A 25,962-nucleotide genomic window follows, 5' to 3' on the forward strand; every position below is an offset into this window, starting at 1 on the left:
GCTCCTATGACTTATGGTTTCTCTATGCTGTTGTAAACTCTGAAACAAAATATCAAAAAACTCTATTACGCAAGTGTTCTGCAGTTAATATTTTGACAACATTGTGAATATTTTTGTTTCAGTGTACTTTTTTCCTATTTGCTCCAGTTGAAATGTTTTAAATGATCAGTTGTGAGGTTTTTTTCCCTCATTGGTCTGAAATGTTCTATTCTTATGTTAGTTAGAAAAAAAAGTTGTTCCCCTGTAAGAGTGGATTTTCCATGTGGTGTCGTGAGATATGTGTATATTTTATGTCTAAACTTCATGGCAATCTCATTTGCATACACTAAGATGTAAAAGTCACTAAACTTTCTGGAATTGGAGAAATACAGAACAAAAATAGTTTCTTACCTTGGGCTTTTGAACAATTAGTCTTTTATTTAGGCACAGCAGGTTTAAGAACATAGTCATGAAAGTACTTTAATTTTTAACACCACTGGAACTGAAGCCACAAAATGTAATTCAATAAACAATGTGCCAATGAATAGATTTGTTCTTCAACTAACTGAAAATGTCAAAACATGAGGAAAAATAACCTTTGCTGTTCATTTAATTCATTGTTTAAGCACCTGTTTTAAATTAAACAATGACAGAAAATGAGCATTTGTCTTTTCAGGCTGATGGCATAACCATAATTAAACCAGGGAGAATTAGTGCTGAGATAAATTAGACTTGTGTAAAAGTAGAGGGAATTGAGCATAACACAACAGCGTATGACCCCCACTTGTAATTATGTTTGCTTAATCTTTTATGGAGGGTCTTTGCTTCACAACTAGATTTGAATGTTTTTGGGAGAAAATATTCAGGAAATTACACCCACAAAGGTCAGTTCAAAATAAGTTGAAAATAATAAGTACGTAGAAAATTCTTGTGGCATTGACCATTGATAAACCTAGACCTAGTTTGCAGTTTTTGATTTGCAATTGGTTTTTAAGAAAGAATACTTCGTATCATTAATGATACATAAGTGACTAATGCAGGTCAACTTGAGCCATTTACCTACCACTCCACAAACCGTAACATACAGTTAACATTGTTCTTTCCTTCTCTGAAGGATCTGGGGGAAAAGTAATTCCAACTGGAAAGCAATTATCACATTCAGGAATTGGAAATTGGGTGACTGAACACAGTTCAATGTTTGGCTGGATCTGGAGTTTTCAGAGCCTTCAAGTTATGATCCTGGGATTTGACATTGTTGTTTGTGGTGTGCCCTGCAGGAATAGTAGAGTAATCTACATTTGTATAGTTGATGCATGATTTTCTTGTATTTCATTCATGGAAGTTGGTGTTACTAGTTGCGCCAGCATTTATTGTCCATCGTTATTTGCTTATGAGGTGGTGCGGAGCTGCCTTCTTCATCCACTGCATTCCATTTAGCGTTGTTGGGCCGACAGTGCTACTGGGGAGGAAGGTCAATGATTTTGACAGTGACTGAGAAGCAGTAGTGATGTATTTCCAAGTCAGAATGGTTTATGGTTTGGAGGTGAACTTGTGGATGATATTTCTATGTATTTGCTGCCTTGAACTTTGAATGATAGTTATGACTTTAGAAGTTATTGAGGGGTGGGGTCAGTGATGGCAACCCTATTGAGTATCAGGGGGCAATGATTTTGTTATCTCTAGTTAGAAATGGTTATTATCTGCCATTTAATAGGTGTGAATGTTACTTGTTAGGTCGAACCTGAATATTGTCTAAGTCTTACTGCATTTGGTCATGGGTCTTTCACCATCTGAGGAGTTGTGAATGGTACTGAACTTGCTGAAATCATCAGCGAGCATCCCCATTTTTGACCTTATGACAATGGAAACATCATTGAAGTAACAGAAGATGGTGGCCTGCTATGCTGTCTTGAGAAACATCTGCACAGATGTTTTGGAGCAGAGATGACTGACTTCTGACAGCCACAGCCATCATTCTTTGTGTCAGACATGACTCTATCCAGCAGGGAGTTTTTACCCATTCCTATTCATTCCAGTTTTACTCCTGCTTCTTGATGCCACACTGCTGATTGTGACCTTAATGTCCAGGGTAGCCAGTCTGTCTTCAGCTCTCTTGCCCATGTTTCAACCAAAGCTTTGTTGAGGTCCGAAGCTGAGTGGTCCTGGCAGAAGCCAAACTGAAAGTCAGTGCGCAGGTTATTGGTAAGCAGGTGTACTTCACAGCACATTTGATGACTCCTTCATTGCTTTGTCATTGATCAATAACAGACTGATAGGGAAATAATTGGTTCACTTGACATACTGCTGTTTGTGAACAGGACATACCTGAGCAATTTGCAATATTCAAGTCAGTGTTATAACTATACTGGAGCAGCTTGATTAGAGTGTAGCTCATTCAGATTCATGGAAGTTAACAATTGTTAGTATTTGTTAACTATTGTTGGAATTTAGTCAAGGCCCATGCTCTTAATCATGTACAGTGCTTTCAGTGCTTTAGGATTTAATGTACAATTAATTAAATCATTTGAAGATTGACATTTGTGATTCGGGACCTTCAGGAGGAGACAAATTTGAATCACTTCTAGCTGAGCTTGGAGACAGATTTCAGACTTGTCTTGTGCAACGATGTGATTGCTGCCTCATGGTTACGTTCAGGATATTTGTGCAGCCATCTCCTGTTAGTTTAACTGTCCATCATTCATTGTAACTAGATGTGGCAGGACAACAGAGCTTAAATCTGATCTTTTGGTTGTGGAATTGCTTTGCCTTGTAAATCATTGCTTCTTGTTTGTAGTCCTGTGTGTAACCTCATGAAGTTGCAACCTCACTTTTAGGCATGCTATCCTGCAGTCTTTCAACTAGCATTGATTTCCAGGCTTGATAGTAATGGAGACTGGTAGATAAGCTGTACTGAAATTAGGAATTGTAATTTATTACTGTTCCTTGCTCATTGCACATAATGCCTCAGGAATGCCAGTTTTCAGTGCCAGATCTGGTTCAAAATCTTTCGCATCTATCATAATGATAGTGCCATACAGCATGATAGATCATGTACAGAATGTGAAGATTGAACATTGTCTCCACAAGGAGGATCATGCAGATAGTTTTTTTTTTTTCCCCCCTCCCTGTGGGTTACTTTATCACCTGAGGCAGCTGCATCCTTTATGACTTGACAGCACAGGACAGTCATGTTGTTACCAAGCCAGTCATGCTGATGGAAATTTGATTCCTACACTCAGGGTACATCTTGTACTCTTGGCATCCTCCTGTGCTGCTCCTTATTGTTGCTCAACATGAAGGAATGCTGAGTCATCTATAAAAATGGTGTGGATCCTTTTGTAACAAGCACTGTCAATGGTTAAATTTAAGAGACAGAGATCCAGGATGCAGTAAATAGGGCTCTTTTTGCTTAGCTAAAATATTCCAGCTTTGTAAAACGGATTGTATGACAGAAATGTGTTAGCTGCGACCTTGCCAGTCTGTAGAGGATGTGTGTAGAAGTGTGTACCAGTTATTTTGGAGAAAATCTTTTCTTAACTTGTCTGTCTTGATTTGAAGCACGTTGTCCAGTAAATTAATGTTTTCCTTTATGTGTGCAGCTTCACATTTAATGAAGAGTTGATGATCATTGATGAATTATTCTAGTTCTATTTTGTTCAGTACAAATGCTGTCGATGTAAACACATGTAGATAAGATATTATTAGTACATGAAGCATCACTTATTAAATGAATTGGTGAAAATGAAACAAGCAGCGCTTGAGAAAATCTTCAAGTCCTCAAATCCAGAATTGTTTTAATCCTGGCCGTGATTATTATTTGGTCTTTTTGGTTCTTTTCCTCTATTTCTTTCTTTAAATTTTGCTGGAAGATTTGACAGCGTGGGTCTCCCCTTACCTGTACTTGCTCTTTCTCTTCACCGATTATGCCCTATCCTGAGGCTACCATTTTCACCTGCACACTCCAACAGCACTTTGAACCAGCAACTGTGATCTGAAGTTCACGGTAAAGTAAAATTTCTTTTGGCAGTATGGTAGGTTATTAAAGAACATATGGAGTAGTACAGCTTCGTGATTTTGCTCTGATTTTTGTTTTGAGTTTTTTCACCTGTCTATGTGAGTTGAAGGAAGAGTACAAGGAAAGTAGTAAATTTGATGAGAGAGTTTGTTGTGCACTGTGCACAAGGTTCCAAGTGTTTCAAAGTGTGGCTGGAGTGCTTACAATATGTGCAGGTGCAGATGGTAGCCACAAGATAGGGCATAATTGGTGAAGAGAGAGAACAAGGGCAGGTAAGGGGAGGTGCATCTTGTCAAGACTTCCAACAAAATCTAAAGAAAGAAATTACAGCGGAAAAGAGAACGAAAAAGGCCAAATAATAATCAAGGCCAGGATGAAAAGAGTTTTGGATTTGAGGACTTGAAGATTTTCGCAAGTGCTACTTGTTTCATAAAGTGTCTCTGTTGCCAACTATCATCTTTCTTTTGAAAAATGTCATTGGATCAATGTTCAACTAATTGAGAGAGTCTAATTTTTGTAGGTGATCCAATTTGTAACTCCCATGTGAAGCAACAGGCCGAATCTCAGTTGGTGAATTACATTTGCTGAAATACTTATAGGTCCCCGTTGGTACATCTGTGATGAAATATGGCTGAGGACTTGCTTTAAGGGGAGATAGCTTGCCTTTGACTTCAGGATGCAACATCCCCACATTGACTGGTTATTTGGATCAAGTACGAGAGGGCAATGAGTGTCAATTAAACCGTACAGGAGAATCTTGATGTATAATTATAAGAAAATGCAGATTCATGAAGCAGGCCAAATATTTTATATCTCTTTATGATAATATGGATGTGATTTGTTATTATGATTTTTTTTATTCACTCAAGGGACATGGATGTTGTTGGCTCTGCCAATATTTATTGCCTAACCCTAGTCGCCCTCGCCAAAGTGGCCTTGAGCTGCCTTCTTGAACAGATGCATTCCAAGTGCTATAGGTAGGCCCACAGTGTCATTTGGGAGGGGATTCCAGGATTGTGACTTGGGGATAATGAAGAATCTAGATGAATTTAGGGTATCTGGTTGGCCTGGGTCAGTTTCCGTACATCTCTCTGACTCCATGCCTCTGAGAAAGTTTCCAAATCAGAATGGTGAGTGGCTTGGAGGCAGTCTTGCAGGTGGTTGTGTTGCCATTTGTCTGCCACCCTTGTCCTCCTTGATGGAAGTGGTTATAGGTGTGGAAGGTGCAGCGAAGGACTTTAGTCAGTTTTCTGGAGTGTATCTTGTAGATAGTAAACACTCCCTGTCACTGAACATCAGTGGCAGAGGGAATGGGTGTTTGTGGATGTGGTGCCAATCAAGCTGGCTGCTTTGTTCTGATGGTGTTAAACTTCTTGCATGTTGTTGAAACCACTCATCCATGCAAATGGTGAGTATTCCATTATACTCCTTGCTTGTGCCTTATAGATGGTTGACTGGCTTTGGAGAGTCAAGAAGTGAGTTACTTGCTGCCATATTCTTAGCCTCTGAGCTGCTTTTCTAGTCACAGGAGTTATATTTTGAGTCCAATTGAGTTTCAGTGGTGACCCCAGACAGCTGATGATGGGCCAGTTCAGTGTTGATAACGTCATTAAATGTCGTGGGGCGTTGGTTAGATTTAGCCCTTATTGGAGATGCTCATTGCCTGGCATTTTTGTGGCAGGAATGTTACTTGTCATTCTTGCCTCAAGCTTGGGTATTTTTCAGGTCTTGTTGCATTTAGTCATGAACTGTTTTAGGGTCACAAATAGTGCTGAGCATTGTGCAATCATCAGCAAACATTTCCACGTTTGACCTGAATGATAGAAGGAGCATCATTGTGGCTGAAGGTGGTTGGTTCTTGGTTACAGAGAAACTGGAGGCTTTTGCGATACAGTCAGAGTCTCTACCTCTGGTTCAGAAGGCCTAAGTTCAAGTTCTACCTGCTCCAGACATGTCATAATATGCCTTAACTGACGATTTAAAAATATCCACCCTGAGGAACTTCTGCAGAGATGTCCTTGAGCTCAGATGACAGACCTCCAACAACAACAACCAATTTTTTATGTGCCAGATATGACTCCAATCAGTGGAGAATTTTGTCCCTGATTCCCATTGTCTCCAGTTCTGCTCGTGCTCCTTGATGCCACACACTGTCAAATGCGGATTTGATGTCGAGGGCTGTCACTTCCACCCCGTCTATGGAATTCAGCTGTGTTGCCTATGTTGAGCCAAGGTTAAAATGAGGTCAGGAGCTGAGTGGCCCTGGTAGAACCCAAACTGTCAGTGAGCAGGTTATTGCTGAGATGATGCTGCTGTTTGACAGCAGTGACATTTGACACTGTTTGTCATTTTAGTGATGGTCAAGAGTAGACTACCATTATCGTCCAACAAAAACTGTTTACTAGAATTGTTTCACCATGACAATTGGCTGGCTCAATCTGACTCATTTGATTGCAGTGAGAAATATAGCAGCTGGCAGTCAGCTGAGGCAAGCATCAGATTAGTTTTATCTGACTCAAGAACTTCTTCTCTCCTTGGCAGCTGCTTTTTTTAAGGAGGTGTTGTATCTACTGACTATTTGTCTGTACTATTAATCCATCGCGTCAAAAATAAATACAATATTCTAGAAAAGGAAACCACCTTAAATCAGAGATAATGGGAACTGCAGATGCTGGAGAATCCAAGATAATAAAGTGTGAAGCTGGATGAACACAGCAGGCCAAGCAGCATCTCAGGAGCACAAAAGCTGACGTTTTCGGGCCCAGACCCTTCATCAGAGAGGGGGATGGGGTGAGGGTTCTGGAATAAATAGGGAGAGAGGGGTAGGCGGACCGAAGATGGAGAGAAAAGAAGATAGGTGGAGAGGAGAGTATAGGTGGGGAGGTAGGGAGGGGATAGGTCAGTCCAGGGAAGACGGACAGGTCAAGGAGGTGGGATGAGGTTAGTAGGTAGGAAATGGAGGTGCGGCTTAGGGTGGGAGGAAGGGATGGGTGAGAGGAAGAACAGGTTAGGGAGGCAGAGACAGGCTGGGCTGGTTTTGGGATGCAGTGCAGGGAGGGGATGAGCTGGGCTGGTTGTGTGATGCAGCGGGGGGAGGGGACGAACTGGACTGGTTTTAGGATGTGGTGGGGGAAGGGGAGATTTTGAAGCTGGTGAAGTCCACATTGATACAATTGGGCTGCAGGGTTCCCAAGCGGAATATGAGTTGTCAGGTTTGGTTTGTTATGTAGATTTTGTTCCGTCTTCAGTATAGCAATCCGTACATGGTTAAAAAAAAACTAGTTAAAGCTCTTTGTTTCAGAGACAGTAGGAACTGAGATGCTGGAGAATCTGAGATAACAAGGTGTAGAGCTGGAAGTGGGGATCTGACTGGACAAGGGCTGAAAGGGAGAGATCAGGTGATGGATAAGGAAGAATTAAAGTGGAGGGAGATGTGGCAAGTTGTTTGGCTATAGGAGCTATGGAAGCAGAGATCACTTTGTCGTGAGGCTAGTTACCATGACTCTGACCGGCTGAGTCAGTCAGCCATTGGCATTGTGATGAGCTAATCTATCTCCTCCCACTGTCTCTCTGTCAGGAAAAACACCTGACTGCTGATAATTTCTACTGGATAGAATCTAGATTACGGCAAGACTTGGAGTTCAGTGGAAGTGGGATTGTCACTCTGTTCTTAAAGCTCAAATGTATTCTGGGCAGCAAGACTAATTGTGCTTCTCAGACAGGGATGGATTGTAGTTTTAACTTTATTGCCCAGCAGATTTTTTTGAATGACTGAACAAATTCAATTGAGTTGCAGCGATTTACACCTGTTGTATTACTCTGACTAAGAGATTGTACCAAGGGCTGAGTTGGTTTGGCCTCTGTGAAGCACAGAGATTGATGGGTTGTGTATCTTCCTCATCAGTTCAGCTAGTCAAAAATGCAAGTGCACTCTAAAAGTTCTGAATGATTTCATCTTGTGACGCTTAATTAGTCTCGCATCTAGCTGTATTGTAACTGAGTGTCAAGCTGCAGGAAAGCTACTTTTATTAATATGTCCCCTTAGATTATGTTGCAGCGTATAATTTGAGTTGTATAATATTAAGCAGTTTTAGGCTTTCACAGATCACTTTATCCTTGAAAGAGTATAGCTAAAATTAATGATGGCAGCCACCAGGCAAGTTAAAATTTTATCTAATTAGTTTGACAAATCATAGCAACTGACTCCAGAATGGGAAACAATAACAATCCATATCAGATCTTGAGCTGAAATCAGCTGAGCAAAATTGAAACAGCTGACTAACAGGGACTCATAACAGTAGGTTGCAAGATCAAGGTAGGATGGACTGGCAAAAATGACCTATTCATTGAACACTTGAATTGTGACAACGAAAACCAGTTTTGGCACGTTGATGCGGAAGAACAACTACTTGAAAGCCAGTGGGTGTAAAACAGTTTAATAGATATTTTTCTTTCTTTGAGTTTTGTGCCAATACTGTTGTATGCATGTGAGTTTGCTCGCTGAGCTGGAAGGTTAGTTTTCAGACGTTTCGTCACCATTCGAGGTAACATCATCAGTGAGCCTCCAATGAAGCGCTGTTGTTATGTCCTGCTTTCTATTTATCTGGTGAGGTTTCCTTGAGTTGGTGATGTCATTTCCTGTGTTGGTGATGTCATTTCCTGTTTTTCTCAGAGGCTGGTAGATTGATTTGGAACCAATGTGTTAGTTGATGGAGTTCCGGTTGGAATGCCATGCTTCTAGGAATTCTCGTGCGTGTCTGGTGTATGTGTCTTCGGTTCTTCTAATATCGACATTTCCGAAATGACTGCCAGACTACTCGGACCTCTTGGCATCAGGGTAGCCCACAAACTCACTAACACACTAAAACAGCAGCTAATGAACTTAAAAGACCCTATACAGACAACAAGCAAAACGAATGTCATCTACAAAATACCTTGCAAGAACTTTGACAAACACTACATTGGACAAACAGGCAGAAAGCTAGCCACCAGGATACATGAACATCAACTAGCCACAAAACGACATGACCCACTATCACTCGTATCCTTACATACAGATGAGGAAGGACACCACTTTGATTGGGACAACACATCCATCCTAGGACAAGCCAAACAGAGACACGCACGAGAATTCCTAGAAGCATGGCATTCCAACCAGAACTCCATCAACAAACACATTGGCTCCAAATCAATCTACCATCCTCTGAGAAAAACAGGAAATGACATCACCAACCCACGGAAACCTAAACTGATAAATAGAAAGCGGGGCATAACACCAGCGCTTCGTCGGAGGCTCACTGATGCTGTTACCTAGAATGGTGATGGATTGTCTGGGAACGAACCTTCCAGCTCAGTGAACCAGCTTACATCCAGAACAAAATAAAGACCCACTCTTTTATGGACCGAGAAGTGGAGAGTGCGACTGTGTTAGAGGTGGAAGGAAGACGTTGGGTTGGCTGCGCACCCTTGCAACTGGTGGATCTTAATGCTGGCTTCGGCCTAACGCCGGTTCAGGGGAGCAGCCAACCTGCAACGATGGCTGCGGCGAGTGCTCGTGCCCAAGTCAGGGGGCCCAGAACACCGTCCGCGTTTCCATGAAGAAGGTGGATGACCTGTGGACCGCACCTTCTTCGTGAAGAAGGTCCTGTTGGACTGTTGTGCGTTCACTGCTGCGGACATTTACTGCCTGCAGGATTTCCCTGGTGGAGGATTTTATAATGTAACCTTTAGGAGTGCCAAGCTTTGCGAGTGCTTCCTGGAGGTTTTCAAGGAGAAAAGGAGGTGAGGGCCCCCTCTCTGTACTGACCGCTGTCCCGCTGTTCGTGATGCCGTTGCAGAGGAGCCGTATGGTGACTGTGCACATGTATTATCCTCATGTGCCAGCAGTTGATGTCCTGACCTTCCTCAGAAGGTACGTGAGGGTGGAAGGGGACCTAACCAACATCATGACCCCTTCAAGATCTGGACCAGTAAGAGGCAGGTCAGGGTGATACTCAGGACGGGCGCGGATGGGAACATCGTACATCCACCGTCCAGCTTCGCGATCGGCAGAAGCAAGGGCTACCTGACCTACGCAGGGCAACCTAAAGTCTGCCTTGCCTGTGGTACGTCAGGTCACGTGGCGGCCGACTGCAAAGCCATCATCTGCAGGAACTGCAGGGAGGAGGGACGCCTTGCAAACGATTGCCCAAAAGAAAAAATCTGCAACCTTTATGGGGAAGCGGGCCACCTCTATAGGGCATGCCCGCAGTCGGGGACCACGTACGCCCACGTTGCCGGCAGGGGCAATGCGGGGCAAGCCCCCCTCCCCCGGGGGGAGAGGAAGGCACCAGGGCCCTTGTGCAGGAGGGCCAGGTCATGCGGGAGGGCCCAGCCCCGCAGGATGGACCCGAGGCCAGCAAAGCGCCCCTGCAGGCTCCGTTCCCCACCGACAAATGGGTGTAGATGGAGGAGGCGACAGGTGACCCAGGGGAGTGGACGACGGTCCGGAAAGCGAGGAGGAAGGCGGGCCCAGGCACCGCAACCATCAGGCGGGAAGAGGCAGCTACGGGGGCGCTATAAGAGCTCCTCTGACGAGGGGGATTCGGAGGAGGCCAGCCGAAAGCAGAAGCTAAAGATCTCAAGGGAGAAGGAAAGCAGCACCCCGCTTCCAGGGGACGGGAGGCCCCTCCGACACCCAGCCACGCGCCACTGGGGCCCTGGAGGCCCCCCCGGAACTTTCAGATGGGAAGGAGGAAACAGCATGTCCCCAGCCTGACCCAGAGCCGGACTCTCCTGCCTCCGTACCCCCGACGGGGGGATGCCACCCGGAAGGCAGCACGGATGGTTTCCTGAGCCCGGAGAGCGTCCAGCAGTTAGCCCGGGCAATGGGCATGAAGGGACAGATGGAGGGGCTGGACCTTGGACTTGGGGAGGGTACTGCGGTCACTGCCCACAGTGGGGGTACGAGTTGCAAGTATTAACGTGCGCAGCGTCAAGTCCACCGCAAGATGTGTGTCCACGTTGGCCTACCTGACCACCGTCAAGGCAGACCACCTGTTTCTGCAGGAGTGCGGGATACCGCACCTCAGCAGGCACGGGAAAGGTCCGGTGCCTGGACCTGCGGGCCCCCGATCTGGTCGGGGGTTAACAACTGTCGATCCTCGGTCCTGGCTATTCTGCTGCGGGGGCGCAACTTCACCATCTCTCAAGTTCAGGAGGTGGTGGGGGGGCGCCTCCTAGTGGCTGATGTCACCTACAGGAACGCTCCCCTGAGGCTGATCAACGTGCATGCCCCAATGGTCTGGAGTGAGCGGTTGGCCGTCCTGCAGCGGCTTCCACCCCTGCTGGCTACGTCCAGGCCGGTCATCCTAGGCGGAGACTTCAACTGCATCATCGATGCAGATGGAAGATCCGGTGTGGGGACAGCGGGTGGGGGGAGTCAACTGGACGTCACGTCCAGATTCCTGATGGGCACGGTGAAGGACGCCAAGCTGCTCGATGTCTTCAGCACCCCTGCAGATGGAGCGCAGCAGAGATACACCTGGTCGCGGCCAGATGGGTCTATCCACTCAAGGATAGACTTCCTGTTTGTGTCACGGGCGTTCTCGGTCAGGTCCACCGGCGTCGAGCCGGTGTTCTTCTCTGACCACTGCCTCCTGCTGGCCGTCTGTCTCTTACAGGACGACCAGCAGGCCGTCAAGGGGACGTGGAAGCTCAACACGACTCTGTTGACCCCAGAGAACGTCGAGGAGCTTAAGAGGGAGTACGCCAGTTGGAGAACCGTGAAACCCCTCTTTGAGTGTCCGGGCGACTGGTGGGAGACGGTGAAGGAGAACATCAAGAGGTTCTTTGTCCTCAAGGGTGCTCGGAAGGCGAGAGAGAGGCGGGGAAAGCTGTCGCGACTCCAGAAAAGGGTGCAGAACCTGCTCCTTCTGCATTTGATGGGGGTCGATGTCACGGAGGACCTCCATGAGGTGAGGGGCCAGCAAGCCTCGCTCTTCGCCGCGGAGGCCTCCAGGATAATCTTCCGGTCCAGGGTCCGATCTGTGGAGCAGGACAAGACGTGCTCGCGTTTCTTCTTTCAGAAGGTGCACAAAGAGAGCTCTGTGCTTAGCCGGCTGAAGGAGGCCGACGGCTCGGTGACATCGTCTCAGCCCAACATTTTGAGGATCAGCAGATCCTTCTATGCCGGACTGTACGACACGAAGCCCACGGACAGCACAGCCTCCGAGTCTTTCCTGCCGTCTATCACGGAGGTCTTAGACAACGGCACGAGGGAGTGGCTGGACCAGCGATATCCCTGGATGAGCTGACCAGAGCCCTCAAGTCCTTGGAGAGGAATAAGACTCCCTGAAGCGACGGCTTACCGGTCGAGCTGTATTTCGCTCTGTGGGACCTGGTTGGCCAGGACCTGCTGAGGGTGTACGATAGTGCACTTCGGGCAGGGGAAATGTGCAAATCCATGAGGAAGGCCATCATTGCCCTCATTTAGCAGAGGAAGGGGGAGAGGGAAGAAATTAAGAATTGGCGTCCCATTTCACTATTGAACGTGGACTACAAAATCCTGGCCAAGGTCATAGCCAACCGGGTCAGGTCAGGTCTGTCCTGGAGTCGGTGATTCACCCTGACCAAACCTGTGCTGTGCTGGGCAGGAAGATCGCTGAGAGCCTTGTGCTCATCAGGGATACGATCGCCTACGTGCAGGACAGGTGGGTGGACACCTACCTCGTCAGCCTGGACCAGGAGAAGGCCTTCGACAGGGTCTCTCATGCTTACATGAGGGACGTCCTCTCCAAATTGGGGTTCGGGGAGGGCATTCGCAATTGGATCCGGCTGCTCTACACCAACATCGTTACCGCAGTCTCGATCAACGGGTGGGAATCGGACAGTTTTCCCATCAGATCTGGAGTCAGGCAGGGCTGCCCGCTCTCTCCTGCCTTGTTCGTTTGCTGTGTGGAGCCCTTCGCCACATCCATGAGGAAGGACGTGAGCCTGAAGGGCGTGACTATCCCAGGCAGCGGAGGCCTTCAGGTCAAGACCTCCCTGTACATGGACAACGTTGCCGTCTTCTGCACCAATCGTCAGTCGGTGAATAGGCTGTTGGACATCTGCGGCCAGTTTGAACTGGCCTCGGGTGCCAAAGTCAGTAGGGCTAAGAGCGTGGCCATGTTCTTCGGGAACTGGGACGACCGCTCCTTCATCCCCTTCACCGTCAGGACAGACTACCTGAAGGTGCTGGGTGTTTGGTTTGGTGGAGCTGGGGCGTGCACTAAGACTTGGGAGGAGCGTATCACCAAACTGAAGCAGAAGCTGGGCAGGCGGACGCTCCGGTCCCCCTCCATCGCGGGCAAGAACCTGGTTGTCAGGTGCGAGGGGCTTTCAGTACTGTTGTATGTCACGCAAGCCTGGCCTATTATCTGGACCTGCGCCGCTGTGGTCACCCGGGCCATCTTCCACTTCATTTGGGGGTCAAGGATGGACCGGGTCCGCAGGTACACCATGTACAAAGACCTGGAAAATGGGGGAAAGGGCGTACCGAACGCCTCCCTCGCCCTGACTGCTACCTTTGTGTGCGGCTGCATCAAGCTGTGCGTAGATCCTCAGAACGCAAGCACCAAGTGTCACTACTTACTGAGGCTCTACCTGTCCCTGGTGTTGCAAAGGATGGGCCTGGCCTTGTTGCTGCGGAACGCTCCGAGTAGTTGGGCCATCCCGTACCACCTGTCCTTCGTGGAGAAATTTTTGAAGGGAAACACCTTTGACCACAAGGCCGTCAGGCAGTGGTCAGCACGTAGTATCCTCGAGACCCTTCGGGAAAAGGAGAGGGTGGATCCCGTCATGTGGTTCCCCACGCAGACTGCCAAAGTCGTTTGGCAGAATGCCTCATCGCCAGAACTTTCAAACAAGCACAAGGACATTGCTTGGCTGGTGGTGAGAGGGGCTCTGCCAGTGAGATCCTTTATGCACGCCCGGAATCTCTGCACCACTGCGTGTTGCCCTCGAGGCGGCTGCGGGGGGAACGACACTATCGATCACCTCCTTCTGGAGTGTGCCTACGCGCAGGAGGTCTGGAGGGGCATTCAGTGGTATTTGTCGAGGTTCGTCCCGAGCAGCTCCGTGACGCGGGACTCCGTGCTCTACGGGCTGTTTCCCGGGACGCACACCGAGACCAACATCAACTGCGCCTGGAGGACCATCAATGTGGTGGAAGACACTCTTTGATCTGCGCGCAACTTGCTGGTCTGCCAGCTGAAAGAACTGACCCCGACCGAGTGTTGCAGACTGGCGCACTCCAAGGTCCAGGAGTATGTGCTGAGGGACGCGCTAAAGGTTGGGGCAGCCGCTGCCAAGGCGAGGTGGGGAAAGACCACCGTATGAAACCCCTCATCCAGAATGGTAAAAAGGGCCCTATCTGGTAACTGGGCCCAGCTGGCGCCTTCCCCAACTGGTCAGGGGCCAACGGGGACTATGCGGGGTGACGACTGCCAGGGTATTTTCTTCTTTGTTTTTTTTTCGTTTAGTTGGTGTACGTACCCCCTGGGTAACCCGGAGTGGCTTGCATGACTGGGTAGGTGTATAAATATGTTTTATTTTTTGTACATCTTATGAATAAAGTATATTTTGTCAAATAAAAAAAGTGACGAAACGTCTGAAAACTAACCTTCCAGCTCAGCGAGTAAACTCACATCCAAAACCTCAACCTGAGCTACAAATCTTTTCAAAACTTACTGTTGTATGCACTTCACCTGTTGTTGGGTCTGGTGCAAAGCAGCTTCCTAATCCTAACAAGGCAATGTCAATGAGACCAATAGTGCCAAACATTTTCTTATCATGTATTTTATTGTTATCACATGAACCAAAGTGCAGTGAAAACTTTTTTGTTTTGCATGTAGCACAAGCAGATCATATCATCCAAAGTGCATTACAGCAATAGAGCAGAGTGAGGAATACAGAGTTGCGGCTCAAGAACAAGATCAACATTAAATTTTCGAGATAGTAAGAACTGCAGATGCTAGAGTCAGATAACACAGTGTGGAGCTGGAGGAACATAGCAGGCGAGAGGAGCAGGAAAGTTGACTTTTCAGGTTGGGACCCTTCTTCAGAAATGGGGAGGGGGAAGGGAGCTGGGAAATAAATAGAGAGAGGAGGGATTGGACTGGGGAAGTCGGTGGGATGGTGATAGATGAGTGTAGGGAGGGAGTGGTGGGAATTAGTCAATGGGATGGGTAGGGCGGATAGGAGAGAAAGAAGATGGACAGATATGTCAGGTCAAAGAGTCAGCGATGAGATGGAGGATTGGACCTGATGTTGCCTGGCCTGCTGTGTTCCTCCAGCTCAACATTTAATTTAAAATTTGAGAGGTCCGTTCAGAAGTCTAATGGGGAAGAAGCTGTTCATGAATCTGTTGGTACATGTGTTTATTCACATAGAACGTAGAATCCCTACAGTGTGGAAACAGGCCCTCTGGCCCAACAAGTCCACACAGACCCTTGGAGCATCCCACCCAGACTCACCCCCTTATAACCCACCTCAGGTACGCACCCCTAAACACTATGGGCAATTTAGCATGGCCAATCCACTTAACCTGCACATTTTTGGACTGTGGGAGGAAACCGGAGTAGCTGGAGGAAACCCACGCAGACACAGGGAGAACGGGCAAACTCCACACAGACAGTCGCCCAAGGGTGGAATTGAACCCAGGCCCCTAGCGCTGTGAGGCAGCGGTGCTAACCAGTGAGCCACTGTGCCGCCCCAGCTGGGCAAGTTTAAGCTTCTGTATCTTCTGCCTAACAGAAGGGACAGCAAGAAGAATAGGAGGAGTCAATGGATAGAAGGTTGGCTTGTGTGTTGGACTGCGTTGTGTTCATGATTCTTTGTCCAGAACCATAAGAAACAACAGAGCAATTTCCATACCAAGCAGTGATGTATCTGGATATAATGCTTTCTATGGTGCGTCTATAAAAATTGTTCAGAGCCTTCACAGACATGCTGAGTCTCCTTAACCTCCTGAGGAAGTAGAGGCATTGTTGTGCTTTCTTGACTTTCACATTCGCATGGGTGGACCAGGACAGGTAGTTGATGAGCATCACTCCTCGGAGCTTGACACTCTTGACCATCTCAGCACCACTGGTGTAGATCGGGGCATATCCTGAACTTTGCTTCCTGAAAGTCAGTAACCAGCTCTTTTGCTTTGCTGATGTTGAGGTAAGGATAGTTATCTTTACACCACGCTACCTCTTTCCTGCATTCTGTATTGTCATTTTGAGATTTTGCCTGCAATGGTCGTGTTGTCAGCGGACTTGCAGCTATATGTGTATAGCAACAGAAACAATGAGTTCGTACACTTCTTACTGGACACTTGTATTCCTACACTTGTGTATACGTGAAAGTGTAGTAAGAAGCGATCTTTGATGGGGGGAAACACTGAAGATTATCTTGTGAACACCTTTGTTTGCAAATTGTTCTTGGGCAAGGGATACTTCTTTCTTAAGAATGAATAAAAGTGTATCGATTATTATTTTGCCCATAAATCTAAAATGTAAAATATAAAGATTCCTATACTCAGCTAATATCTTTGCATTCTCTTGTCTTAAATGGTACCTCAATTAAAGTTTTTGTTTATATAATAGTCATTATTTGATTTCTCAATTTAATTATGAAACATTTGTAGGTAATGATGCGCAGTTCGCAGCCAATGACCGGAACTAATGGAAGACGGTGTAAAGATGATGAGAAATTGATCAATGCCACTCTGCGGGCTGGAAAACGTGGCTATATCATTGACACTAGATCAGTTAATGCTGCTCAGCAAGCTAGAACCAAAGGAGGTGGTTTTGAACAAGAAGCACATTACCCTCAGTGGAGACGAATTCACAAGTCCATAGAGAGGTAAATGAAACCACATCAGTTACGTTAACTTGTGATTTTTAATATCCTTAATTGAATTATCATTGTGTTGCAAAGCCGATTTTAAATTGGAACAGTTTTGACATCAGATTTATAGAAAATTGACATTTTCAGTTAAAGTTTGAGTCATATCAAGATATTTTGGCATGATTCTCGAATGGATGGAAATTCCCAGCATTTCCCTAAACAGCACATAGCTTTTTAGATCTGGAATCTGTTGAGGCTGTTTGCTGGTATTTGTAACTCAAGCAGAGATCCAAGTAACTTCATTCATATGTACACAGTGTGAGGTCTTCCATATGCATGTATAGCGAGTTTTTTAAGATTTGTAGCTCAGGTTGAGGTTCTGGATATGAGTTTGCTCGCTGAGCTGGAAGGTTAGTTTTCAGACGTTTCGTCACCATTCTAGGTGACAACATCGGTTAGGTTTCCTTGGGTTGGTGATGTCACCAACACAGGAAATGACATCACCAACCCAAGGAAACCTAACCAGATAAATAGAAAGCGGGACATAACACCAGTGCTTTGTCGGAGGCTCACTGATGATGTTACCTAGAATGGTGACGAAACATCTGAAAACTAACCTTCCAGCTCAGCGAGCAAACTCACATCCATATGCATGTATTTCCAGGCTGTTAACCTTGCATGTCACTATTTCTAAATCATGCATTTTGTCACACTGGTTATTAAAAAAGCATACATCAACATTGAATCAACTTGTAAATTTTCACCCTAATACCGTGTGCAGTGTTGCTGCAATTGTTCACTCATAGAATATTGACATGGAAAGTACAGCTTAGGAGGAGATAACTTTCCCATGTACTCTGCTAATTGCAGAGCAGAGAATCAAACAACCTTTTAGTAAACTTAATCAACTGCCCCTCTGCATTAGCAACCACCTTTGTAAAATAATTTTGTGAATGATAGAATCCCTACAGCATTGAAAGAGGCCATTTGGTCCGTTGAATCTGCACCAACCCTCCAAAGAGCATCCCACCCAGTCACAGCCCCCGAAACCTATCCCCATAACCCTGCATTTCCCATGGCTAATCTACCTGATATACACATTCCTGGTTGCTACTGTGCAGTTTAGCGTGGTCCAGTCCTAGCCAGCATATCTTTGGACTGAGAGAGGAAACCGGACATTCGGCGAATGTGTAAACTGCACACACAGTCGCTCAAGGCTGGAATCAAACACATCCTCACAATTCAAAAGAAATGGTGACACTCATTATTAAGCCTCTGGACTATTTGACAAGTTCTTGTATATCACAGATTTGGGGTCAAGAGTCAGGGCAAAAGGATAGAAAAGTCTGGGAAGCAGGAATAATTTGAATTTTTAGAAATCAAAAGGAAAGCAGACCTGTCAATAGATCCATGGTACATGGCACAATATTGTGTGTTAAGTGGCTTTGTTATTGGTACCCAAGTTTCTTACGGTCTTGGTAAAATGTTAGATGGTTAGATTCTGTCTTGTTAGAGATGGCCATTGACCAGCATGGGCATGGCAGTCATATCACTTGCTGCTTATCAACCAAGGTCTTGCTGCATATTGACACAAAAGTCACAAATTGTGTATCATGTGAATTATCAACCAGCTTCCTCACTTCTGACCTTTTGACTGAAAGAATGTCATTGAATTAACGTGCTTTCTTTTTAATCACTTCTATATTTGTCTTTTGAACCTGTTCTGCCATTCAGTACGATCATATATCTTCCTAAAGGGGTTGTAGATTTAGTCGCCACAGGGATGTGAAGACAAGGGATCTTTGCAGGTATACTGTAATTTTTGAAACTTTCCATTATAGAGTCATAGAGATATACAGTACAGAAACAGACCCTTCAGTCCAACTCCTACATGCCGACTGGCTATAAAAAATCTAGCCCCAATTGCCAGCATTTGGCCCATAGCCCTCTTAAACCTTCCTATTCATATACCCATCCACATGCCTTTTAAATGTTGTAATTGTACTAGCCTCCACCACTTCATCTGGCAGCTCATTCCATTCACGCACCACTTGCTGCATGAAAAAGTTGCCTCTTGGGTCTCTCTTAAATCTTGCCCCCTTACCTTCAACCTATGCACTCTAGCTTTAGACTCCCCCTCTTTGGGGAAAAGACCTTGGCTATTCACTCTATTCAGGCTTCTCCTGATTTTATAAACTTCAAGAAGGTTACCTCTCAGCCTCTGATGCTCCAAGGAAAATAGCCCCAGTCTGTTCAGCCTCTCCCAATAGCTCAAACCCTCCAACCCTGGCAACATCCTTGTAAATCTTTTCTGAACTATTTCAAGTTTCACAACGTCCTTCCCATAGCATATAGACCAGAATTGCACACAGTATTCCAACAATTGCCTAACCAATGTCCTGGTACAGCCTCAATGTGACTTCCCAACTGCTATATGCAGTGCAATGACCAAGAAGGGAAAACATACCAAACACCACCTTCACTACCCAATCTACCTGCAACTCCACTCTCAAGGAACTATGAACCAGCACTTCAAGGTCTGTTTGTTTAGCAACACTCCCCAGGACCTTACTATTAGGTGTAGGAGTCCTGCCCTGATTGGCCTTTTCAAAATGCAGTACCTCACATTTATTTACATTAAACTCCATCTGCCATTCCTCAGCCCACTGGCCCATTGATTAAGGTTCCTTGGTACTCTGAGATAACCTTCTTCGCTGTCCACTACACCTCCAATTTTGGTGTCATCTGCAAACTTATTAATCATACATACTTCCTGTCTTCACATCCAAATCATTGATATATATGACAAAAAGCAGTAGACCCAGCACTGATCTTTGTGGCATGCCACTGGTCACAGCCGTCCAGGCTGAAAAGCAACCCCTCTCCACCACCCTCTGTCTTCTACCTTCGAGCCAGTTCTGTGTCCAAATAGCTATTCCTCCCTGTATTCCATGTGATCTAAGCTTGTGAACCAATCTATCATGAGGAACCTTTTCAAATACTTTACTGAAGTCCATATAGATCACGTCTAGCACTCTGCCCTCATCAATTGTCTTTGTTACTTTTTCAAAACTCAATGAAATTCATAAGACATTATTTCCCATGCCCAAAGTCATGTTGACTAACCCTAATCAGTCCTTGCTTTTCCAAATACATAGAAGCCTGAGGGACAGGATTTACTTTCCACAACTTGCCCACCACCAATGTCAGGCTCACTGGTCTGTAGTTCCCTGGCATTTCCTTATCACCTTTCTTAAATAGCAGCACTACATTAGCCAACCTCCAGTCCTCCAGCACCTTGTTAGAGGCTATTGCTTTTACAAATATCTCAGCAAGGGGCCCAGCTGTCATTTCAGTAGCTTCCCGTAGAGTTCTGAGGTACACCTGATCAGGTCCCGGGGATGTGTCCACCATTATGCATTTTCAGATGTCCAGCATGCCCACCTGTATAATATGGACATTTTTTCAAGAGGTCGCCATTTATTTCCCCGTGTTCTATGTCTTCCATATCCTTCTCCATAGTGAACACTAATGCAAAATACTCATTGAGTATTTCCCCCCCATCTCCTCCCTTGGCAGTCTCCCTCTACCATGTGCCATTCTTGACTTTCCCAGATTAAAATTACTTGTAACTAATAGTGCTGGCTCCAGTCAAAATGTTCCAAGCTTTTAAGAGGCGAAGGCTAAACTTGGGCTTGTGCTTGTGAACTTGCGATATCCTCTCTTGCATCCTTTGCTCAAGCATACAGCCGCTTAAAAGTGCATTTAGTGCTGACTATGTACATTGGAAGCAATCAGCCCAAGGTAATAGCACATCGCAATTCCTGTGTTTTCAGATCCTAATGAACTTGTGATCCAAATCATGAAGAATAAAGTGGGAAATTTGATTCCAGTCCTGTACAGAAAGTAAAATAAAGCCTGAGAAATTCAAAGGTGACTAGGGGAGAAAAATATTTTCTTCCAAAAAATGTGTTTTTGTGGAGTAAAATTGTGCATTATCAAAAGATGCATTTAAGGTTCAGAGAAGTTGCTAAGAAGTAAGTATCATTCACCATGCAGGTGAAGTGGTGTCAGTGTGGGTTAAGAGAGAGAAGGTGATGGTGGAGGAGTAATTCACTCACTTATGCAACAATCGTAACCTTTTGGCCCTGGTTAATGAGGAAATTTGGACAAATGTGGTGAGTGAAGGTTTTGGGTTATTTCAGTGCTTTTTTTAAGCAAAGTATGAAGAATTAATGCTTAATAAAGGACTTTTCAGGAAAAAAATCAAGTATGCTTACTTGTTTTTGACCAGGTATCATATTCTTCAGGAAAGTTTAATTAAACTGGTAGAAGCTTCAAATGACCAATCCCACAACATGGATAGATGGCTCAGCAAATTGGAAGCTTCTAGCTGGCTGACCCATGTTAAAGAAATATTAACCACTGCTTGCCTGGCTGCGCAGTGTATAGACAGGTAAGGAATTGTGTGAAATGGTTGGTCCTCTTTTCGTTTATTTCAGAGCCTGCATCAGTTCGTTAGTCAATGTGTTTGTTTAACCTCCATTCTCCTGTTTTATGAAAAGCTTTGTGTAAATTGCTATGCCTCACTGGATAGCACATAAGAATTCAAGCTATTCCTGAGTCATCACAAGTGAAAAAATTTCAAACGTGTGCGGAATTTCCCAATTTACCTGTCTAGTCCCGGTGCTTCTGGTTGTTCAGGGTACTTGGTTCCATGATCATCTTCCTCCTGCTCCTCTGCCTCCTCCAGCCATTGCCACCACTTCTCTGACGTACTTGTTATAAGCATAACGTCTACGTTTATGGGGAGATGATGGCCTGGTGATATTATCGCTGGACTATTAATCCAGAGACCCGGATAATGTTCCAAGGATCCAGGTTTGAATCCCACCACAGCAGATTGGGTGGAATTTGAATTCAATAAGTATCTGGAATTAAGGTTCTAATGATGACCATGAATCCATTGTTGATGGTTGGAAAAACCCATTTGGTTTGGTGGTGCCCTTTTGGGAAAGAAACTACCACCCTTATCTGGTCTGGCCTACACGTTACTCTGGACCCATAGCAATGTGTTTGACTCTTAACTACCTTCTGGCTATTAGGGATTGGCAATAAATGCTGCCTAGCCAGTGACACCCTCTTCCCATGGATGAATAATGAAAAAACAAACTAGCCATCTTCAGATTTGACTTCTTTTCCAACTACAGAGGATAAAGATGGTTCTGTCTTTTTCGGAGATCCAGTGGCTGCTCCATAATTTCCCTAGCTGGGTGCAATTCACATAGTTGATGGGCAGAAGGAAATTGTCATCAATACCTGGTCACCACCCCATTGACTAATCAGCTACTTGTTGCCAGTCAAAAGCTCCATGTCGATCATTTGGCTCTTGCTCTCCTGCAAACCACATTTCCACTGCTGCTTTAACAAACATCTTTGCACATCTTATAGAACATAGAACAGTACAGCACAGAACAGGCCCTTCAGCCCACGATGTTGTGCCGACTATTGATCCTCATGTATGCAACCTCAAATTTCTGTGACCATATGCATGTCCAGCAGTCTCTTAAATGTCCCCAATGATCTTGCTTCCACAACTGCTGCTGGCAACGCATTCCATGCTCTCACAACTCTCTGTGTAAAGAACCCGCCTCTGACTTCCCCTCTATACTTTCCTCCAACCAGCTTGTGCTGTTTTTAGCAAGTTACTTGGGTGGGGGGGTGGCTGGGGAAGATTGCAACAATCCTTGGTTTTTAAAAGTCTCTTTCCCATTTCAGTCCACAGTCAAAAATACAGGAAATTAAAATGACACAGTCTGCAGTTGCTTTTCCCTTCAAGCACAGATCCAACTCTATTTTCAACACTGGCATTGATATGTTAGTGGAGCCATATTCAGTCAATGTATTCCAGGTTGCAACAATTTGCTACCTTTATTCAAGTTGCTGTATGTTGCATCTACATTCTTTTCCAATAAGCTCACCTCTGTGGTTACTGACTTTCTTCTACTATAAACAATAAGTAAAAATAAATCTAGTCAATCGTAATTTTGAGCCCCTCTACCAAAACTCCTTTAAACCATCTCTCCTTTCAGGAGGACAACTCCAGCTAGTCCTATTACATTTTGTCTCTTCTGTTCCTTCTGTCAGGCTTTGCTGTCCATCCTGAAGTATAACGAATTGCATGTAGTACTTTCGTTGAAGCATGTTGGGGAAGAATAACCAAATGAATCACGCAACATCTGAAGTCCACTTGTAACATAGTGATGTTACACCAGTGGGGGGGATATATCTTCTGAAGTTCCAGAAGCTTCTTCACTAAATAAGGGAAACACACAAACCATTATATATCAATTTTCAGCCAGGTCTAATGTTTTCAAGCTAATTGCAAACCAATCGTGTAATTGATTGGATGCGAATGTCATCAGCCAAGTCAATTATGTGACTGTGTGATCAGTTGATAAACAGTTAGAAGTCATGCTGTGATCTCAGGATGTTGATCAAGCACCCTTATTACCTATCCTTGCAATTTCACAATGCATTTTATTCAACGTTATTCCAGTCCTGACTTCTGCACCTGATATTCAACCCTCTCTGCTAGCAGCTTGGGGACTTCTCCCTACTGTCTTTCTACTGTGTCTGCAGGAATTCAGTTAAATCAGGTAATGTCTGTTACATCTAAAACTTCATTATTCATATATGTATATGTGAAGACAATCATCTAAAGGATTTTAACTAATGTGAGTCTAGCTTTTCCCTTTCTATCTAATATTAAATCACAAAGTTTGAATTGGCTTGCGAGAGGTCCTCTATTTGTGCTTTTCAAGGATGATCCTAATGAAAACTGTCTCTGCCTAAGCAGTGGCTACATTTTTGTTGCTACTTAATAAAATCCCATGTGTGATTTTTACGAAACCCCTTATATCTTACCTGGTTGCAATGACTATGAAAGCCACGATTTTGACTGTATAAGTGACTGCTCCAGCTAACAATTTTGGCCATCCTTATGTCAACTAAGAAACACAGGCAGCTATTTTATGTTAACGAAAACAGCCCTAACACTTGTAAAGGGAAGGGAAGGGAAAAATAAGCATATCAATAATGAGGGAAATGTTTGTCTGGGGAGGAATGTACAGTGGCTGTTGAAAACTTTGAGAATGACAGTCGTCTCTTTAATTTTATTCCTTAGTTTCTTTTTATTTTTAGCTCTAATGATGCCTAACCAAATTTCATAAAAGAAAGCATACTGTAACCTCCTTAAACAGCCTTCTTAAATTGTCCTCCGATCTTCACAGCTCTATTTAATCTTATAGGTTGATCTAATTGCTTACTACAAGTCTCCTGCCAAGGAATAAACCCTATGCCTTTCATTACCTATTTTATACTGCATTGTTATTAATGGAATGCAGTGATCGCCTTCAGGATCAGAAAAGATTTACAAGGATGTTGCCGGGACTGGAGGGTTTGAGTGAAAAGGAGAGGTTGAATCAGTTGGGGTCTTTTTTTTCCCAGAAGCATCAGAGTCTGAGCGGTGATCGTGTAGAAGCTCATAATATCATGAGGGGCATATGTAAGGTGAATTCCGAAGTCTTTTTCCTGTGGTGGGGGAGCCCACAACTGGAAGGCATCGGTTGAAGGTGAGGGGGAATGATTTAAAAAGGCTCTCAGGGGTAACTTCTGTTATGGCAGAGAATGGTGCAAGGGAGCTGCCAGAAGACATGTTGGAGACAGGTACAATTACAACACTTAAAAACATTTGGACAGATACACGAATGAGAAGGATTTGGAGGGATGTGGGCCAAATGCTCGTTGGCATGAAAACATTGGACCGAAGGGTCTGTTTCCAAGCTGTATGACTTCATGACTGGGCCTGTATCATTTGGAGTTGAGACGATGTAGAGGGAATTTCATTGGGTGGAAGCAGAGAATATTTCCCGTTTTTGGGGAAAAAACAAGAAGCAGGAAACATAATTTAAATGACTGTGTCATTTAAGACCAAGATGAGAATTTTTTTCTTTGTGTGTTAATAATCTGGAATTCTCCTCTTCAGAGCACTCTGGAAGTAGGACCATTGAATTTTCAAGGTTGAGTTGGATTCTTTATTAACCAGACAGTGAAAGGTTACATGGGGAATTGACAGGAAAATAGAGTTGAAGCCAAAACGCATCTGCCAACATCTTATCAAATTGTGGAGCATTCTCAAGGGGCTAAATTCCTGCAGTTTCACAGAAATTTTGGGTAATTAAGAATGAGTAGCAAAAGCTAGCTTTATCAGTAAGGCGTGAGCCTTACTTGTGAAAAGATCAAACATGGTGGCTCAGTGGTTAGCACTGCTGCCTCACAGCGCCAGCGACCCAGGTTTGATGTGCTCCGGTTTTCTCCCACAGTCCAAAAGATGTGCAGGGTAGGTGGATTTGCTATGCTAAATTGCCTATAGTGCCCAGGGATGTTTAGGTTAGGTGAGTTAGACATGGGAAATGCAGGGTAGGGGAATTGGTCTGGATGGGATGCTCTTTGGAGCGTTGGCGTGGACTTGTTGAGCTGAATGGCCTGAATCTATGAAAACTTAACTTGATTAACGTGTCTTAGGTGATCTTGGAATTGCAGCTGTTTCGGGGAAGACCTAGAATACAGCCTACTTGTGTTGGGCAAAATATGATTACCCATTGTGCAGAAATCCTGAAGTGCTGATGTACAACTGATTTTAAAGTTGTGGATCGAATAAAAAGTCATCGTTCCTTATAATCAATTCCTCAGTAGAGCTGCTTCTGAGTAGTTGACCACAAAGCTGAAAAGAGTAGCAAATCAACATAACCAACCAAGTTTATGTAGGATCATTATGAACAACATTATGAGTAAGTGTGTGAATTTCTCAAAGGGTCAGACAGCATCTCTGTGGATAGGAATGGAGGCCCACATCTTCCAGTCTTCTGAAACAGGAACTTCCATAACAGCAACCCTTGCAAGTAACAGCAGAGTGAAGTGTCGTGGAAGCAAGCCCACAACTGTGGCATCTGCTATATTCCATGTTTTAAAGGTCTCCACGTGACTTTGTACACTTTAATGCTCTGCACAGAAAGGCTAAATAAGGCATAGGAGTTACAAAAATGGCAAGT

General features: G+C 44.8%; 1 protein-coding gene across 1 annotated transcript in view; it reads left to right on the forward strand.

Annotated features, from left to right (window-relative positions):
• Positions 1–25,962, forward strand: part of mtmr9 (myotubularin related protein 9) — a 66,798-nt gene that overhangs the window by 17,374 nt on the left and 23,462 nt on the right. The window contains exons 5-6 of the mRNA XM_048530306.2: positions 16,647–16,864; positions 21,144–21,305. Coding sequence (XP_048386263.1) covers positions 16,647–16,864; positions 21,144–21,305 — 380 coding nt within the window. The remainder of the gene's footprint in view (positions 1–16,646; positions 16,865–21,143; positions 21,306–25,962) is intronic.

Source organism: Stegostoma tigrinum, chromosome 4 (assembly GCF_030684315.1).
Source record: "Stegostoma tigrinum isolate sSteTig4 chromosome 4, sSteTig4.hap1, whole genome shotgun sequence".
NCBI classification, from domain to species: domain Eukaryota; kingdom Metazoa; phylum Chordata; class Chondrichthyes; order Orectolobiformes; family Stegostomatidae; genus Stegostoma; species Stegostoma tigrinum.